Source organism: Bacillus rossius, chromosome 12, assembly GCF_032445375.1.
Source record: "Bacillus rossius redtenbacheri isolate Brsri chromosome 12, Brsri_v3, whole genome shotgun sequence".
NCBI classification, from domain to species: Eukaryota; Metazoa; Arthropoda; class Insecta; order Phasmatodea; family Bacillidae; genus Bacillus; species Bacillus rossius.
In genome coordinates, this window is record NC_086339.1 from 50,070,427 (window position 1) to 50,090,441 (window position 20,015).

Here is a 20,015-nt window from a genome sequence, read left to right on the forward strand (position 1 = left end):
AAAACTGACACAGAGTTTATTGACACACGTCAGGGTATGTTTTAAGTTTTATGTGATGATTTAAACACATATTAAGTACAAACAAAAAAGTTATTCAGTTTTTTGCTTCTCTTGTAAAATTTGTCTTCAGGGAGTTACGAGGTTTGCTAATTAGACCGACGATATTGTATGCTGTTATTTCTCGTGGTAAAAATGGGGCGAAACGTCATTTCCATTCGCGATCACATAAATGAATACAAAAGTGAACAGTTCTACGAAAGTGATACAAATATTTTAATGTGCAATTTATGTAATCGCTGTCTGGAGTGGAAAAAAAAGATGTACTTGAAAAGCACATTAAATCTGAGGGACATCAGGATCAGGCTGCAAAAAAAGATTCACCGAGAAATCGGATGAAGAAAAAAAGGCGGTAAAACGGCAAGCAACGGTTTCTGGCATGATCGAAAACCAAAAGAAGGCGGGGGAAAAAAAAAAAGAGTTTCAATAATATTATTTGTGCACTCTATATCAACTATGGCCATGAACACGGCTAAAAAATATTTAATGTAATTTTAAGTAACTTATTCAATTTATTGCACTCATAAGTGGTAAAATGTTGTTTGGAAACCTGCCAAGATAGGCTATCTTTGTAGTTGTGCTAGATCTTTATTTCTATGGTTGTTAATAATTAATATGTGTAGTATTATTTAATGCTTTTTAAATATATACTTTTCTTCAGTAATGTTTAATGAGAGAACTGGCTAAATCTTGTTTTTAAAAATGCTACAAAATGCTCAATTTCAAATTCAAAATGCTAAATGTTATTATTTTAAATGCTATAAATCACCATCTCTAGTAATCATGTATGCTAAAGGCAACCCAAAGCGAATGTTTTTCAGGCAGCTATTAGCTTGTGCTAATTTTTCCATATTTTTTTTGGCATTGCATACCAAAACCAAATACACCATATTTTATTGAAAAAATCCTTTGTATATATGTAACTTGTTCCTTTTTGATGTGAAATGTTTTTTTGGAGGACCCTACTGTTTATCCAAAGCTGACATTAAAAAAAATTAGTACTCCATTTGCCATTCATAGGAATTCCAGGCAATTATTTTTATAAGGTTGTGTGTTGGCTAATGTTCTGAAACACTTCTCTATATTTGTATGTTTATTTTTAACATCCTTATTCATGCAATTTTTGACTTTCCCCTAACTTTTAGTTAAAATTGTTTGTGGACTTAATTTAACTAGTTGATTGCATTCACAAATAATTGATTATAAAGAGTGATCGAAACGAACAAAGCGGGATGCAAGCAGACCCAGAGAGGGCCACGGTGGATGAGTGCTCAGCTCGTCTGCTTCAGACCGAGGTGATCTGGGTTCGATTTTCGGTAAGGTCGGTACTGGATCTATTGCAAGTGGATAATGTGGCGGATGTTGCTGTGAACTGGTGGGTTTCCTCCCCACCCATTCATTCCGTCATTGCTGAATCCTCGTATCACTACTCATCATGCTGACGAGATGTTAAACACATTCATCCATCCATTCATACACTCATTCTCTCTCACAGACCCAAACGTATTTTCAGTGGAAATTGAGGGCTGCGGTGGAGACGGAACAACGAGGCATTTCGGTGGTGAATCCTGTTCCTGGAAATGTTTAGTTACCTTGTTTTACAAAAAAAAAATTCAAAATTTAACAATTCATAATTTGCTCTGTAGTGAGTTTTAAATGCAGACTTTTTTAAATTTCTAGAACACTTATTTTTTCTAGTAAATTTATCTAAATTACCAAAAAAAAAAAAAAATTGTTACCCTCATTGAATTTAGTGATGCATTTTTGGAGTTAGTCACCTCTTTTATGCATTCTTTTGATCCACGCATGGCAACATGTAACAAATTCAAGAAAATCTTACTTTTGAATAATATCTGTATCATTTAATGCAGAAATTTTTTTATTGATTATTACTGCTTAATGCCCGTAGCATATGAAAACTAGTTGTACCAAATAAGTTAATAATTGAGTACGTACCTTTCAGCTTTCGATGTGACTGTTAGTTTGAAGTGGAGTGAGCTAGTAATGATTGAACCAGATGAAGGAGATGATGTACATCAAGCAAGCCCTAACACCGTCGTCGCTGGTGATCGTGGACGAGCCGTGTCGGGGCACGTCTCGCGAGGAAGGCACGGCCATCGCCTGGGCCGTGTTCGAGGAGATGATGTGCGTGCCTGCCTTCTTCTTCGTCACCACCCACTTCCTGTTCCTCACCAAGCTGGCCGACTTCTACCCCAGCGTCACCAAGTTAGTGTTGTACTACATATCTCGGTTGTAGACCTACGAGTAAATGCAGCCTGGTGATTGGGGGTTGCCCCCCTTTCCCCCAAATATAAAAAAAAATGTTTAAAAATCTATTACCCCAAACAACAAAAGGAAAGATTTGAAAGCAAACTGTTGGCAAAGTGGTTTTATCATTCCCCCTCGTCCCCTCCCTCCACCACTCCTGGACGGACCTGTTTTGTTTCCTTCAATTACTATTTTTTATCATGGTTTCATAATTTGCAATTATTGTTTTTATGCAGGAAATAATTCACCTAACTACAAGCAAATTTACATGTTACTGAAGAATTTATTTTTAACAATGCCAAAACAAAATGTTTCATGATATGGGGTGTAAAATCACATGCCACTTTATTCATAAGTTGGACTTTGTTTGGAAATTGTTGGAGCTGTATTTGAGTGAAGTAAAACTTTATTAGGAAGTTTTAGAAGGGTCAAAAATTTTTAGCATATTACTATGTTAGCTAGGAACAATTTTCAAAGGAATCATTAATGTGTTCATTTATAGTAAACAATTTCAAAACAATTTACATTTACTAACAAGAAGAGGGCAGGGCAGCCGGGTCTCAGAATATCTCCGTCCTTGACGTAGAGGAAGGTAAACTCTCGACTATTAAGTGCACAAAGCCTTTGGGCTAGGTAGCGAAGCATACCCAAGAAAGATACCGTTTTGAAATTTTAAATGACTTAGACTGAAAGTTATTCCTTACTCGAGCGAGTTCATTGCTCACCCGGCAGCGTGCTTGTTTAGTAATTGCTAGGTCGCTGGATTAAATCTTGCTGCATGCGTTTTTCCCCCTTTTTTCTCCCTAAGTGATTTTGAATAAAATTATTCAAATTGATGAAAATTTCGGGCTTGAAACAAAAAATAATATTTTTACCAAATTGAAACGAAAACATATATAAATATATTATATACATATAAATTAATATTCAAAAATAAAGGCATGGTATGCTGAAAAAATGTGCGATGAGTGAGAAATTTTATGGATGTGAATGCAGTTTGTTATTCCACAGAAACTTTGAAAAAAATGTTGAAACTGCAAGAATTCGGCATTCATACAATGAGCTAGATGTTGTATAACTTATAGCTTTTCGTGTTTTTATATGAGTACCATCCAGGCACTTGTAAAACCCCAAGTGACGAATAGTAGATTAATTTTATTATGTTAAATAAAATAAGGTGGAAGCCTTTGATGTCGACCAGGACTACGCCCGATGTGCCTCACCCCCTCTCCTCCCACCACACCCTCTGTTTCATGCCTCCTGCCAACAAGTGCGTGTGTGCGGTGCCCACCCTAACTGGAGCAGTGGAGACGGCATCTTTTTAAATAATGTAGTAATACTTAAACAAATGTAATATGTAAGCCTTAAATCTTAATTAACTTGCAATTTTTAAAAGGTTTTAATAGTTATGTTTAACTGTCTTTAATATTAATGTATTAACGGTAAGTTCAGCACTTCCTGCGGCCATGACACCCGGGGCCCGGGACAGTCTCTTCCGTTCCCCGTGCGGGGCAGGACGCATCTCAGCACCTCGTCGACTTCAACTTTTGCTTGTAACTGATCCGTTAACATTCGCCATCGTAACTATTATTTAAACTTTAAGTCAACCTTCGAGGCCTACCCCGGTGGCAGACTGTTTAACTTAATTAATTAGCTCCCCGGAGCATTTTTATATTAATCGGCGGACTTATACTTTCGGGGCCGGGCCACGCAGTGTCCTGGTCAGCAAGAAACATGGACTCTGTGCTGTGTGCTGTGTGCGTCGTCAGTGTACGTGTCGGCGCCAATAAAGCTCAATATTCACCCGACTCGTTGCACCACGAGTTTCCCAGCACAGAGACGGAGGTGTGACCCCACGAGCAGTAACAGAGCGTGCCCGCCGGTGAGAGCTAGCGGGGGGAGTCGATCCTAGCCCCACATGCGTCACGTCACGGCCCTGGGACACAGTCGGTGGCCGGGTCCACGTGCCCATCCACGTGGTGGCGGCCAAAACCCCCACTCACGACACCATAATTTTTTTAATATTAATTTATGTGTGTATATTTTCTTTTCAATTTGGTAAAATTAAACTATTTTTCCTGTCAAAATATTATTTTATTTCACATCCATATTTTCATCCATGCCAATATTTATATTCAAAATATACGTAGGAAGCAAAGAAGATGAATAAATAAAAAAAAGGAAGAAAAAAGAGTGAGATTTGATGTAGCAACCGAGAAGTTATTGGACGAGTATGCTGCCGCGTGAACTACCTGCTCTCTCAAGCAGGAAATAATGTAAAGTCTCATTAAGTTGCTTAACATTTCAAAAAGGTGTTATTCTCGGGTATGCTTTGCTATCCAAACCAATGGCTTTGTGCACTTAGTGGTCAAGAGGTGACTTTCCTATATGCCTAGTATGGAGATTCTGAGCTGCAGCTATGCTGCCCTCTTAGTAAGTTAAGAATCTTCATAAAATGGTACTTTTGAAAGGGATTTGGTTTTGTGTAGATTGTGCTTGAGATTTAATTAAGATATGCTTACTAAAGATGAAACCAGCACTAGTTAACTATTAATTCTCTCTTACTTCATTGTATCATCGACATTTCAAGTTAAATGTAAAATTGATAACATTTTATTTTATTTATTTTTATTGACATGGGTCCTGGTACGTAATATGTTGAGACAGTGAGAGTGTCGTTTGCATAGTTAAGTTTATTCTGTCTCCTTGGCACAGTGAGTGTGCTGAAGGTATTAATAAAGCAATTGGCTAGGAACACCTTTAATATTCTGCTGCTTGGGCTCTTGTGAGACTCGTGATCCTATGCTGCTGAGAAGTCGTAAGTTTAAATCAGTGATGAACCAAATCCCATTTTTCTCTAATTAGATTCTGGCAGAGTGCCTTGAATCCACTTCTCGAAATCTAAACGTAGATCTTAAGAGTCGGAAACAAAATAATACATGAGTAGAACCACAGAAACTGAAGTTTAAAAAAAAATATTTTGCCTTGTACAAAAATGAATATTCATACATTCATTATCTGATTAATTCCTTTTTTGATACACATATTTCTTGCATTGCTGAACAAACACTGAGATTATTTTAGCCAGTGGCCAACACAGATTCTTTAATCATTTCTGCAGGGTAAGATAAGTAATATAAGCCTAGTAAACTAAAGAGTGGTTAGTGTATGAAGGTCTGAATTATTCCTTGCTTGAATATTTTCCCTCAAACTTCAGATCATGGAATAATAAAATAATATGTTTTATATGAGCCCCGCCTCTCACATCCTTTCAGCACAGTACTGAAACGACTGACGAAACTCAGCACAGTACCAAAACCTTTAGGGATATTATTTTACTGTGGACTTCCCCGAAAAGCTGCCTCGCTATTGGCTATACATATTATTATTTCATCTACTATTCAGTGAATCCTCTGTTTAAGGGCTTCCCATATTTCTCTTAGATATCTCGGTCTCTTAGGCACAATTTTGGGATTCCCCAGTCCTAGCGAACATCTGTGTGTGTCTTTCTTACATAGGATGCGTTAAATTATCATCTATCATTTCAGTGCCGTTGTGTCACCACATATTTTCCTTTCTTTCTTTTTACGCACAGCACTGTCTTACGTTCTAGACACGTCACAACCACACCATAAATTGATAACCTGCGAATATTAAACCTAGGTCATTATGACCTTGAAAGCATGTGATCAGCAGATTTACTGCATTACTGCCAAGTATCATAACGTAAAATTATCATACAGAGCTGGAGAGGGCAGGGGTCTTGCAATGTTATAAGTTTTAATGGAAATACCAAGTGTGAAAATAAAATAAAAAAAGTTAAATGTAACCCATTAGAAAACAAGGAAACACTGTACTTCAGGAAAACAGGTAGTAAAGATAAGCTCTGAACGAACTAAAAAAAAATGGGGTTATCTGTAAAGTCGGTTTACGGATAATAATTTTACATGATAATGTCATAAGAAAACATTGATGAAAAATTGCATACTTTTTTAATTTTCAAATATTATTTAAAGTTTTAGCAAATTTAATTTAAACAATTTGTTTAAATACAATCACGAACAATTAGTTAAAAAGCCCACCTTAACCTGATTGACATTATAGAAGATTTTCTCGCACGGTGGTTGGCCGGTTCGTTAACGCTCGGCTCAGGCGGAACGTGACAATGAGTCATGCTTTTTCATGCGTGCAGCCGGCGTTCATCGATTTATAAGACGTTATCACGTCAAGAAAAGCACGGGGACGTGGTAATGCACCCAGGCGCCAAGCAGCGGGTGATGTGTGTTGTCCCTGCAGCCACTACCTGGAGGTGGAGAAAGACTTGACTCCCAGGGACACAGTAGGCTGGTGTAGTAGTAGCTGGTGTGTGTTGTCCCTGCAGCCACTACCTGGAGGTGGAGGAGGACGTGACGGCCCAGGGACGCAGCAGGCTGGTGTAGTAGCTGGTGTGTGTTGTCCCTGCAGCCACTACCTGGAGGTGGAGAAAGACTTGACTGCCCAGGGACGCAACAGGCTGGTGTAGTAGCTGGTGTGTGTTGTCTCTGCAGCCACTACCTGGAGGTGGAGGAGGACGTGACGGCCCAGGGACGCAGCAGGCTGGTGTAGTAGCTGGTGTGTGTTGTCTCTGCAGCCACTACCTGGAGGTGGAGGAGGACGTGACGGCCCAGGGACGCAGCATGCTGGTTTAGTAGCTGGTGTGTGTTGTCCCTGCAGCCACTACCTGGAGGTGGAGGAGGACGTGACGGCCCAGGGACGCAGCAGGCTGGTGTAGTAGCTGCTGTGTGTTGTCCCTGCAGCCACTACCTGGAGGTGGAGGAGGACGTGACGGCCCAGGGACGCAGCAGGCTGGTGTAGTAGCTGGTGTGTGTTGTCCCTTCAGCCACTACCTGGAGGTGGAGGAGGACGTGACGGCCCAGGGACGCAGCAGGCTGGTGTAGTAGCTGCTGTGTGTTGTCCCTGCAGCCACTACCTGGAGGTGGAGGAGGACGTGACGGCCCAGGGACGCAGCAGGCTGGTGTAGTAGCTGGTGTGTGTTGTCCCTGCAGCCACTACCTGGAGGTGGAGGAGGACGTGACGGCCCAGGGACGCAGCAGGCTGGTGTAGTAGCTGGTGTGTGTTGTCCCTGCAGCCACTACCTGGAGGTGGAGGAGGACGTGACGGCCCAGGGACGCAGCAGGCTGGTGTAGTAGCTGGTGTGTGTTGTCCCTGCAGCCACTACCTTGAGGTGGAGGAGGACGTGACGGCCCAGGGACGCAGCAGGCTGGTGTAGTAGCTGCTGTGTGTTGTCCCTGCAGCCACTACCTGGAGGTGGAGGAGGACGTGACAACCCAGGGACGCAGCAGGCTGGTGTAGTAGCTGGTGTGTGTTGTCCCTGCAGCCACTACCTGGAGGTGGAGGAGGACGTGACGGCCCAGGGACGCAGCAGGCTGGTGTAGTAGCTGGTGTGTGTTGTCCCTGCAGCCACTACCTGGAGGTGGAGGAGGACGTGACGGCCCAGGGACACAGCAGGCTGGTGTAGTTTCTGGTGTGTGTTGTCCCTGCAGCCACTACCTGGAGGTGGAGGAGGACGTGACGGCCCAGGGACGCAGCAGGCTGGTGTAGTAGCTCCTGTGTGTTGTCCCTGCAGCCACTACCTGGAGGTGGAGGAGGACGTTACGGCCCAGGGACGCAGCAGGCTGGTGTAGTAGCTGGTGTGTGTTGTCCCTGCAGCCACTACCTGGAGGTGGAGGAGGACGTGACGGCCCAGGGACGCAGCAGGCTGGTGTAGTAGCTGGTGTGTGTTGTCCCTGCAGCCACTACCTGGAGGTGGAGGAGGACGTGACTGCCCAGGGACGCATCACGCTGGTGTAGTAGCTGGTGTGTGTTGTCCCTGCAGCCACTACCTGGAGGTGGAGGAGGACGTGACGGCCCAGGGACGCAGCAGGCTGGTGTAGTAGCTGGTGTGTGTTGTCCCTGCAGCCACTATCTGGAGGTGGAGGAGGACGTGACGGCCCAGGGACGCAGCAGGCTGGTGTAGTAGCTGGTGTGTGTTGTCTCTGCAGCCACTACCTGGAGGTGGAGGAGGACGTTACGGCCCAGGGACGCAGCAGGCTGGTGTAGTAGCTGCTGTGTGTTGTCCCTGCAGCCACTACCTGGAGGTGGAGGAGGACGTAACGGCCCAGGGACGCAGCAGGCTGGTGTAGTAGCTGGTGTGTGTTGTCCCTGCAGCCACTACCTGGAGGTGGAGGAGGACGTGACTGCCCAGGGACGCAGCAGGCTGGTGTAGTAGCTGGTGTGTGGTGTCCCTGCAGCCACTACCTGGAGGTGGAGGAGGACGTAACTGCCCAGGGACGCAGCAGGCTGGTGTAGTAGCTGGTGTGTGTTGTCCCTGCAGCCACTACCTGGAGGTGGAGAAGGACGTGACGGCCCAGGGACGCAGCAGGCTGGTGTAGTAGCTCCTGTGTGTTGTCCCTGCAGCCACTACCTGGAGGTGGAGGAGGACGTTACGGCCCAGGGACGCAGCAGGCTGGTGAAGTAGCTGGTGTGTGTTGTCCCTGCAGCCACTACCTGGAGGTGGAGGAGGACGTGACGGCCCAGGGACGCAGCAGGCTGGTGTGGTAGCTGGTGTGTGTTGTCCCTGCAGCCACTACCTGGAGGTGGAGGAGGACGTGACGGCCCAGGGACGCAGCAGGCTGGTGTAGTAGCTGCTGTGTGTTGTCCCTGCAGCCACTACCTGGAGGTGGAGGAGGACGTGACGGCCCAGGGACGCAGCAGGCTGGTGTAGTAGCTGGTGTGTGTTGTCCCTGCAGCCACTACCTGGAGGTGGAGGAGGACGTGACGGACCAGGGACGCAGCAGGCTGGTGTAGTAGCTGGTGTGTGTTGTCCCTGCAGCCACTACCTGGAGGTGGAGGAAGACGTTACTGCCCAGGGACGCAGCAGGCTGGTGTACACGCACCGCCTGCTGTCCGGCATGACGAGGGTGCAGCACTACGGCCTGCGGCTGGCCGAGTCCGTGTGCGTGCCCCGGTCCGTGGTGCAGGAGGCGGTGCGGCTGGCGCACGAGCTGGACCGGCACGCCAGGGTGAGGCCACTACACTGTTTCATTCACCAGCAAAACAGCTAAGCCAACAGCATAGTTGCCAACTTGTACCATTTTCCCCTACAATGTACGATTTTGCGCCCTAATGTACGATTGTACTATTGGTGTAAATTTTTGTATGATTTCCAAGCTTTTTCCAATTTTTGTCTTATTTGGGTGATTCGTAACAGTAAATCTATACTGATGTCATACAATCACGGGGTTCGAACATGCGGTATCATGATTGTACACAACAGAAGACGTTTAGTAGATAATAAAGAAAGCTTGTAATACTTTATTTTCGGAACTAGCTTACTCCATTTGTAGTAGTTATGCCATATTTTCACTATAGCGTACCGTAATATTCACTCATTGTACGAACGTAACCTTGAACTCCATTGGCAGTGGTTAAATTACCATGTTTGCTACAGGGAGAAGCTACACCTATGCGTACGGGAATTGTTTTTTTTCAAGCATGCGCGGAAATTCGCGGTAAAAATGGCGAGTAAACAGAAAAAGAAATCTTATAACCAAGTATTTTTTGATTGTTATAGTAAAGAAATTCCGTGGGTTAGGCATTCAAAAACTGACGTCAATTATGCTTTCTGTGCTTATTGCTCTTGTGAAATAAATATTTCGCACGGGGGTAGAAATGACTTGAAAGTTCACGAAGGAACAGTGAAACACACAAGGAATGCTTCACTTGAAAGTTCAACCAACATTAGTAATTTTTTTAGTGTTCAAAGTGACGATTTTACTTATTGTTATTCGAGCAGAATGTTATTTCACATCATTTTTTCTGGAACAATCTGCCGGTGTCAGTAGCAGATAATGCTCGACCTTTGTTGAGAAAAATGTTTCCCAGGAGCGAAGAATCTAAGAAATACAGTTGTGGACGCACCAAAACCACTGCAATAATTGCAGAAATGGCAAGTGAGCGTCAAAATGTTACAGCAGGTATGTTGAAAAAAGTTCCATTTTCAATTGCTACAGATGGGAGCAATGATGATTCTAAGCTTTACCCAGTTGTAGTGACCTATTTTAGTGAGAAAGATTCTCAAATCAAAATGTATTTGCTTGAAATTGTACCGTTAGAGGGTGCTGCAACTGGGAAAAACATCGGGAAAATGTTGCTCAACAGTTTAGAAAAGCATTCCATTCCTGTTAGAAATTGCATTGCCCTAGGTTCCGATAATGCATCGGTCATGATTGGCCACAAAAATGGTGTAGCCGCAGAACTTCAGCAACACCATGAAAATATTATTGTTTTGGGATGTGCATGCCATTTACTGCACTTAGCAGCAGAAAAGGGTTCCATAGGGCTTCATGTTCGTGTAGATGAAATACTTGTTGATATTTACTACTATTTGCATAAAAGTGCTAAACGTAAAGAGCAGCTCAAGAATTTGCAAATCCTCTGTGACAAAAAATCAAAGAAATTCTTGAAACATGTCTCCACTAGGTGGCTATCCCTGGGAGAGTGTATCGGTAGGTTAATAGATTTGTGGCAACCCTTAATTTGGTTTTATAAAGAAGTAGATAGTAAGCTTGAATGTCCAGAAGGTTCTTTACATTTGTACAAAATCCCTAAGAAGTTGCCAGGTAAAGTCGAAGAAAGTTCTTGCAGAGTTTCAGATGAAAACAGAAATGCAGGCTTGCGTTCAGGTGAAAGTTCCTTAAAGAGAACTTCAACTTCAGATAACTTTTGTTATGGCAAGAAGATCAAGCAGTCATGTGAACCAGAAGAGCAAAAAACCATTCCAATTTTGTCACGTCAAGAGAGAGTTTTCATGTTTCTCACTGATGACCTAAATAAAGCAGTTTGTTATTTTTTGTGGCATGTTATTCCTGTTTTTGATAAGACAAATGTTATCCTGCAATCTCAGACACCTCACATACATCTTCTTAGGGGATTGTTGACAGACGTGTTAAAAGAATTGCTTGTGAAATTTTGTAAAACCTCATGTCATCAAGACAGCACCAGTACTTGATGTTCTGTACAATAGTGCTACAAACCAGAAGTCCGATGAAGACCTAGTTGTGGGTTGCAATGCATCAAAAGTAGTGGCTACATTGACACAGTCTGACAAATCTAAGTTTTACACATCAGTTAGGAATTTCTTTAAACTCTCATGTGATTACATTACTTTTAAATTTCCCTAGAAAAATGAAATTTTAAAGAATGCTGAAGTGGTTAGTGTGAAAAATATTGAGAGCTCATCATTTTCTTGAGTGAAGTATTTTGTGGACATGTTTCCTGCTGTTCTACTTGTCAAGGATGGGAAGGCACTAGACATTCTTCAACAACAGTTTTGTTCTTTGCAGGTGGACAATGACATCCCACTGGATTCAGTGGAGAGAATAGACAAGTTGTGGTCTTACATAGGGAAAATAGGTAGTGGTGTTGGTGGTCTTAAGTATGACAGAGTTGCTCATGCAATGCTATCAGTGTTGGTTATTCCACATAGCAATGCTGAGTGTGAGAGGGTTTTTAGCAGCATTAAAAAAAAATAGGACCACTTTCAGAGCTTCAATGTCAGACAAAGTTTTAAACAGTATATTGTTGGCAAAACGTACTAACAGCATTTGTTATGAACAAGACTTCGATGAAACTTTTCTCAAGAAAGCTAAATCTGCCACACATGTATCCCTGCTGCAGAAAAAATAAATAACGTATTCAAGCACCATGATATGTATCCAGTGACATGCACTTAGAATCATTAAAAAAAAGGTATGTTTCCAAAACCATATTATTACCATATTGTTTTTTAAAGTTTTTTTCGTGAACATGATATGTGCAAAACAAAATAATTTTTGCCGCGCCTGTATTACGTATAAAAATTGCCTTTCAATGATTGTACTATAATTGTACTATTTTCTTTTGTAAATTGTACTAATTGCTTTTCTGTAAAGTTGGCAGGTATACAACAGTTCATTTTGTTTGTAGAGTTATTTAAAAAAAGAAAAAAACAGGAATAGGGGGAAAAAAATTTGCAGTATAACACCAAGGAAAATGTCTGGTATGCAATTTATGTTTGAAAGTCCAACCAAGAAGCTAGCAAAAATGAACTGCTGTGACGTGATGAGAGATAATTTGCCACAAAGAGAGCAGAAGTTGAATTTTTATGTACCACATGTAGAAGAGAAAAAAAGACTTCATTCATCTACTAAGTGACTCATGCTATTCTATTATCTGTATCAGCGGTTCTCAAAGTGTGCACCCTGTGGTATTCCAGATAAATGTATGTATTGATATCAAAATTAGGGGTGAGCCGATCACCACATTTGCCGATCATGCCGATGCCAGAACTGTGGTACCTACTGATCATGCCGATTTTTTTGCCCGATTAGTGCTTTTTTATTTAAGTTGGTTATAAAATATGCTCCAAATTACTTAAGTTAAATAATTTTACTTGAACCTACTCATTACTGAATACCCTAAACAAATAGGTTACATATATTTATATGACAAACTTTTGATTTAGACACTGATTATTAGTTGTTCCCATAAACTAATCTGGAAATCTAGTAATCCCTTTAACAAAATCTATAACACACTGTTGACCAACTAATCATCATCATCATCACACCATTCAAAAATGAATGTTTGTTTACATTTTTCCGCTTTTTGGCGCGATTTAAAATCCTTTCTGCTTGATATTACGACGCTGTTCCAACTATATGCCAGCGCCCCTGGCTGACATGGTATGGCCACTCACGTAAGGCTGTTCCAAACACTGTTCGTCACCGTTCGCCCAATCATCTGCTTGCTTTTGTATTTATCGGGTGTCACTGTTCCAAGCTGACGTCAGTGCCCCGAGCGGTGTGCGTACGCTTTAAAACTCCGTCTGTTTGTCCAAACATTATGCCGGAAAGGACAATAAACGCCGTAGTTTTACGTATTTTTACAGTATATTTTTGAGTTTAACATTATAACGTCAGCGTGTGTAAGCTTTTGTTTGCTTTAGTGCATTATGACTAATGTTCAGTGGCGGCCATGTTGCGGTGTTTGTTTACCAGTGACGAGACAAGTCTTTTACCCAGTATTTAAATTTTGCTTAAAAACACTGCAATTTCGCGTTTTAATACAAAATTTCGTGTAAAAACGCTGTGTTATGGCGATTTCGCGTAAAAACTGTATTTTACGGTGATTTCGCGTTTATCGTCGTTTAATCGCGATCGCGAAAAGAACAGGCCCCTATGCATGACTTATTAAATGGTTTGGTGTGCTTTTGTTTACTCTTTTTTAACAAACGTACTTTTCATGAATATGTTTACTTTTTAAGAATAACTTTATTTAATTTTTTTCTGCAGAAAAGATTAAAACACGTAAGTAACGTAAATGTTACTTTAAAAACGTCAAGCAACAGTTCTGAAGCAAAAAATATGTCGGCGCTTTTGTGTTACGTTGAGAATTTTTTCGTCTTCAGAAAGCGGTAATCGGCAAAAAGGATCGGCATGCATGAAGCCGATCATGCATATGACAAAAATGACCAAAATCGTCCGATCTTAATAATCGGCAATCGGCATCTGCTCACCCCTAATCAAAATAGATACATTTTCTCTGCTATACCATTTCGTTATGAATATACCAACATATTTTTGTTAACACATCATCATGCATTAATTGAATGACAAAAGAGGTTTAGCTCATGCAGTGATTTATTTCTGCACAGTGCTGATACTGCTCTTTTCTGTTTGTGAACAAACTTGATTTGACCATCATCATAAATGTGTGGTGTTAATAATTACAAACATATTTCTCAGAAATCTGTAGTGGTGTATTTCACTAATGGGCACATGGATAAAGCTGGAGAAGCACTGGTCCGTGGTGTGACGTGCGGATGCTCGCAGCCCGAGCCCGCGACCGTGGCCACGCACGAGGACGCCCGGGCCCTGTACCGCCTGGCGGCCCGCATGCAGCTCCTGCGGGAGGGCAGCGGGCTGCTGACCTCGGAGATGTGCCGGGAGCTGAGGGAGGGCTTCGACCCCGGCGACCCCGGCGACCCCGGCCTGGAGCCGCAGCTCTCCTGCCCCGAGCGCTCCGGCGCCGCCGCCGCCGAGGTGCCGGGGCGACCGCGCACCGTGTGACTCTGCTTTTGGTTGGCAGAACAAGGTAGGTATTCTGTTGTAGTGTGTTTAGCTGTGAAAATGATATAGCCTACATAGTTTTTTTTCTTCATGTTTGTATCTTATTTCTTGTTTTCATGTCCTTTATCTGTGTACATAAATAAATTATCTTTACTAAAAAAATTTTTCATTTATTTGCTTGACAAAAACAACTATGTACGTCATTCCTCATCATATTCTTTCACTACCCTCATGCTTTTTGACTGCATAGATTCAATCTGAGGCCTGATTGTCACGAGTGTGGCTTCGCTGGGAGCCACTCTCGTCCACCGCCATGCTCCGCCGTGCCAGCTCGCATGTGCCCGCCAACCGGGAATCAAAAATATACACTTTCATGTCTGTTGTTTAGCTTAGTGAAGGTTGGCAGCCTTGCAGGTCAAGATTGGTTCTTTGACCATCACTGACATATCGACGATGCTTGCTTCTCCGGTACGACGGCATTCAATGTATTTTTATATTTATATATATATATATATATATATAATATTATGCGTTAGGTACCTATTGGTTTTGCGAGAAATGTAAGTTTTATAAACTATTATTTGCTCTGTAATATAACGAAATCATTCAACATGCCAAAGTCAGTTGTGATTACTAAACAGTATATATAGTATATGATACACTTACTAAATGTTTTTAAAAAAAAACTGCATTTTTTAACATGAATATATTATTTAGCACTGAGCAGAACTTAGCTCTATCCTGCGGCTCTATCCGGCCGCCCGGGACTTAGTGCTTGGGAAAACAACAGCCTAAGTCATTCTACACAAAAACAGCATTTACCAACCAAGTTTTAATATTTTTACGAGAGAATGAGCAGTCATAACGTTAGAGCAGTTTCAAAGTGACCTACATACATCTGTTTTCTATAAACAAAAATTAAATTTACTGTGTGAACCAATGTACAGGTTGTCCCAGGGCCTCTGAAAGCCACCAAAGAGTTTAAATTGCTTATTTCACAAACATGATTTTTTTTCGAGGCCTTTGGCCAATGGGAACGATAGAGCTGATACAAAGAGACCTTCCTAAAGGTATAGGCTTTTAATTAATAATTCAATTACCGAGCAAACTAACGTAGAAATTGTCCCAGGGCCTCTGAGAGACACCAAAGTGTTGTTTTTATTGTGTTGTTCACAAACATGATTTTTTTTTCAGGGCCTTTGTCCAATGGTAACAATAGAGCTTATACATAGGGACCTTCCTTAAGTTATAGGCTTTCAATTAGTAATTTAATTACCAGGAAAACTATCGTAGAAAAAGTTCCAGGGATTCTGAAAGCCCCTAAAGTGTGGTTTTTATGGAGTATTTCACAAACATGATCTTTTTTTTAGCCTTTGGCCAATGGTAACGATAGAGCTGATACATAGGGACCTTCCTTAAGATATAGGCTTTCAATTAATAATTTAATTACCACGCAAACTATCGACGTTCTCAGGGTATCTGAAAGCCCCCAAAGAGTGGTTTTAATGGAGTATTTCACAAATATGATTTTTTTTTGGAGCCTTAGGCGAAAGGTAACAATAAAGTTGATGCATAGGGACCTTCATGAAAGTAAAGGATTTCAATTAATAATTTAATTACCGTGCAAACTATCGTAAAAGTTCTCAGGGCCTCTAAAAGCCCCCAGGGTATTGTTTTTATAGCGTATTTCACAAACATGATTTTTTTTTTTGGATCCTTTGGTCAATGGTAACGATAGAGCTGATACATAGGGACCATCTGAAAAGTAAAGGATTTCAATTAATAATTTAATAACCCTGCAAACTATCGTAAGGCTTGTCCCATGGCCTCTGAAAGCCACCAAAGTGTTGTTTTTTTGTGTTTGTCGTCGTTCTGCTTGCCCTCCCTCGTGGTTCGACGCCCGGCTCTCAGTTGTACTAGGTAGAGTGGGGTTCGGCCAGTGTGGCCAAGGAGGGTCAAGCTAAGAATATAATTATCCACCACCAGTCTGTGACGAACACCTGATGCACCTGATACAGGACCCTGTACATGGGACTGTCCCCGCCCCGCCTGCGACGACTGACCCCCCCCCCCCCCCCCCCCCCTCCAGTCATGCGCCGACCCTGACGTGTCGCAGACGGGTGTGACGTAGTCGCCCAGTGAATAATGATGATAAAACAAAACATAAACACTTCAATGATTAAATTAAATATGTACAATAATATAACGTTAATAAAGAATATTTACAATATTTCTCCCGCGGTAAATACAGCGTCCATTCTTTCCAAAGAAAGTTCGTCTTCCAGTGTTGGTTCCCCTGGCGTGCGAATCTCCCCCGCCCCCTTGCCCAAGCCGCACCGCACTACACTAGGGATGTGCATGCTGAAAATACATCGATGGTTTTTTCTATGTGATACATCGTAATGTGGCATCGATGTTTTCTATGCATCGTAAGAAACATTGCCATAAATAAGTTATATATTTATAAACTATCTAGTAAACATTTTGCTAAGACATTAAAAATCTTCAGGAAAATCTACTCTAACAGATGACTTAAAAATTTCAGCTAGAGATAATTATTATAATGTTATTAACATATCTGTGCCACCGATTACGGAGAGTTTGATTAGGTGGGTCATTAAGAAACTGAAGTCAAATAAAGCTACTGGATCTGATGGTATCCTTAATTTCATAATAATTAAAGAATGTATAGTGACATACTCAATTATTAACAAATATTAACACTAGCCTCAGTAATGCCTCTTTTCCCTATACCTACATGGTAAAACAGAATTGTGACATCAGTATTTAAAAATGGGGGAAAAATCATATCTTAACAAATTAAAGACCTATTTCTTTATTGTGTAGTTTTTAAGAAAATTTTGAAAAAATTATTTTTTAGACACATCAATTTTCATTTGAAAAATAAGATTACTGAAAATCAACATGGTTTTCAATCTGGAAGATCCACTCTCACAAATTTATTTAGTTATGTAAATGATCTTTATAGTAAAATAACATCCAGATCCAGACAGCAAACTGATGATGTCTTTTTTTGATATGAGCAAAGCATTTAATACATACATGCCAACATAATCTTATTCTTACAACAATTATGCATTTTAAGTATTGACAATCAGTACTTAGACTGGTTGTCAAACTATCTGTCTAATAGAAATTATCAGTCAGAGTTGCTAATGCATTATCATCGTACTTTAACATTACGTCGGGTGTCCCTCAAGACAGTAATCTATCTCCACTACTATTTAATGTCTTTATGAATTACATAAAAACTGAAAGATTCTACTATATGCTGATGACATTAAATTGTACAAAAAGATAAAACACCCATGATAATTGTATAGCCATACAACAAGATATCTCAACTGTTCAGGCATGGTGCTCTGAAAACAGAATCTCAATTATGACAAAATATTTTGTATTACTTTTACAAGGAAAGCTAATAATTATCTAATAACAATTATCAAATAGCATTAAACGTGTGGATCATATAAAAGATCTAGAAGTTATCCGGGATACAAAACTTTACTTCCATCCTCATGCTCATGTAGATAATCTTCCTGCAGTACATGTAGAACATAAGGTTTAATCAAACATGTCACTTTTTCAGCAAAATTCTGAACAGATATAATACAAGGAAAAAGGGTCTCTCTGAAAGAGCTGCACTATTGGTAGGGCCTGGAATTTTTCGCGATCGCGAATTTTGCGAATTTCGCATGAAAACGCGAAAAGTAAGTACATTCGCGAAAACCACAACATTTCTATATTACACTGCGAATATATCCCCGAAAAGTATCATTACAGTAGAATCCCGCCGATGCGACCCCCCTCTGATGCGTCCATTCCGTTTATACGACCGTTTTTTGAGAAACCGTGAAAAATTTGAGCAGAGAAAGTCGTAAATTTGAGTAAAATCGGCTGAAAAACAAGTCTGTTACACTTTGTTGGGCACTGTGTTCAACTGTCCACGCGGCAGTGTCTAGCCGAGCTCGGCGCGTCCACTATCGCACGAAAAGCCGTCTCAGCTGTCATGTTATCTTACCCGCGCTGTGGTAGCTTCTGCGAGAGCTTAAGAAACTCGTCCGGCCAGGCTGCATACGTGACGTGACGCTTACCTCTCCATCCCCTGCTAATTCCTCAAGGCTCATCCCTCCCAGAGCCACACACCATGAAAAAACACCCCCCCCCCCCCCCTTCCCCACTAACATTTCAACACATTTCCTCCCTTATTTCAACCTTCTGTGTGAGAAACTGTCAGAATCCTCCTCCCCTCCCACACCGCGTGCGCCAAAAGCCAGGTTGTATAGTCCATTCTCGGTAAAATAAATATTTTTATGGGCTTATACGACTGTCCTTCGCCGTTAATAAATACTTTATAAGTTTAAGTTATTATGAAACAATTTGTTTATTAGTCACACAGCAGTTTCTGCTGAAAAATCAGTAATACCTCGAATTTTATTGAATAGAAAAATTTAGCAGGGCCGTAAATATATTTATTTTACTGCATAGTTACTTTTCCATCTGCATTCCAACGTGTTTTTATCTCTTTTTTTTTTACGCTGTGAAGGGACGTGGACAAGATAATTGCTTGAGCTGTCAAAATAAACATCACTGACGGCAAAGGCGGGCGCACATCCTGTCGGTCTGTTGCTGTGATTATCTACTCCAAAAACATGTCACAGCATTTCAGGATAGCATTGTTCTTATATCTTTCGTTTGTAGCCGAATGTTTTCTACCTGATCCACACAAGTTCCTTCGTCAAGTTTTGAACGAAAATAACCACCAGCTGGCTAGCATATCCTAACTCGCGTGACGCGAATTCACTTAGCGCGAGTATTTATCGGACCCCATTGTTCAGGGTATGCGAGTCCGAGGTGTAAAATGAATTTTAAAAAGTTGTCTTTTTTACTCCATAGACTATTTGAATATGAAATCTATGCGAACAAAGGCGATTTTTTATGTATTTGGATATATTTGGGGGGGGAGGGGGGGGGGGGGAATTGGCTCGAATTCTCTATTGCGACCATTCTGTTTATAAGTCCATTTTTCCGGGAACCGTGAGGGGTCGCATCAGCGGGATTCTATGTATTTGCAGATCACTTATACTCACGTACCTAAGGTTAAAGTATCATTTAACCCAAAAAATTCCATTGACAAACATCTAAATTGGGCTAAGCATGTGGCATCGGCAGCCGAAAAAAAAAAAATTGTAGTTGCAAACATCTATAGCAACATGTCTGTTTTGTGTAACTGTTTTGGATTTAATTGGCTGTTATTATGCATATTAGTCTATTCATAGTATACATGGATTATTTATTAAATATGTAAACTATTATATTCAATAACTGCACAATTTAGTCAACATTTAAAATACCGGTAAAATTTTCATTGCATAACGAAAATACCGACTTTAAACCACCGCTTTTCTAATTTGAAAGTACCGCTTTTTGCATACTGAAAACACCGAAATTTTCCAGGCCCTAACTATTGGAAATCTTATCTAATTAGAAATTAATTAGTCCAGTACTCTTTCTCCAAAC

General features: G+C 41.2%; 1 protein-coding gene across 3 annotated transcripts in view; it reads left to right on the forward strand.

Annotated features, from left to right (window-relative positions):
• The window catches only part of LOC134537926 (mutS protein homolog 4-like), a 75,841-nt gene extending 59,514 nt beyond the window's left edge, over nucleotides 1–16,327 (forward strand). For all 3 annotated transcript variants that reach the window (XM_063378891.1, XM_063378892.1, XM_063378893.1), the window contains 3 exons: nucleotides 2,075–2,283; nucleotides 9,197–9,386; nucleotides 14,238–16,327. In XM_063378891.1, coding sequence (XP_063234961.1) covers nucleotides 2,075–2,283; nucleotides 9,197–9,386; nucleotides 14,238–14,474 — 636 coding nt within the window. In that variant the 3' untranslated portion in view covers nucleotides 14,475–16,327. The remainder of the gene's footprint in view (nucleotides 1–2,074; nucleotides 2,284–9,196; nucleotides 9,387–14,237) is intronic.
• The last annotated feature ends 3,688 nt before the right edge of the window (nucleotides 16,328–20,015 follow it).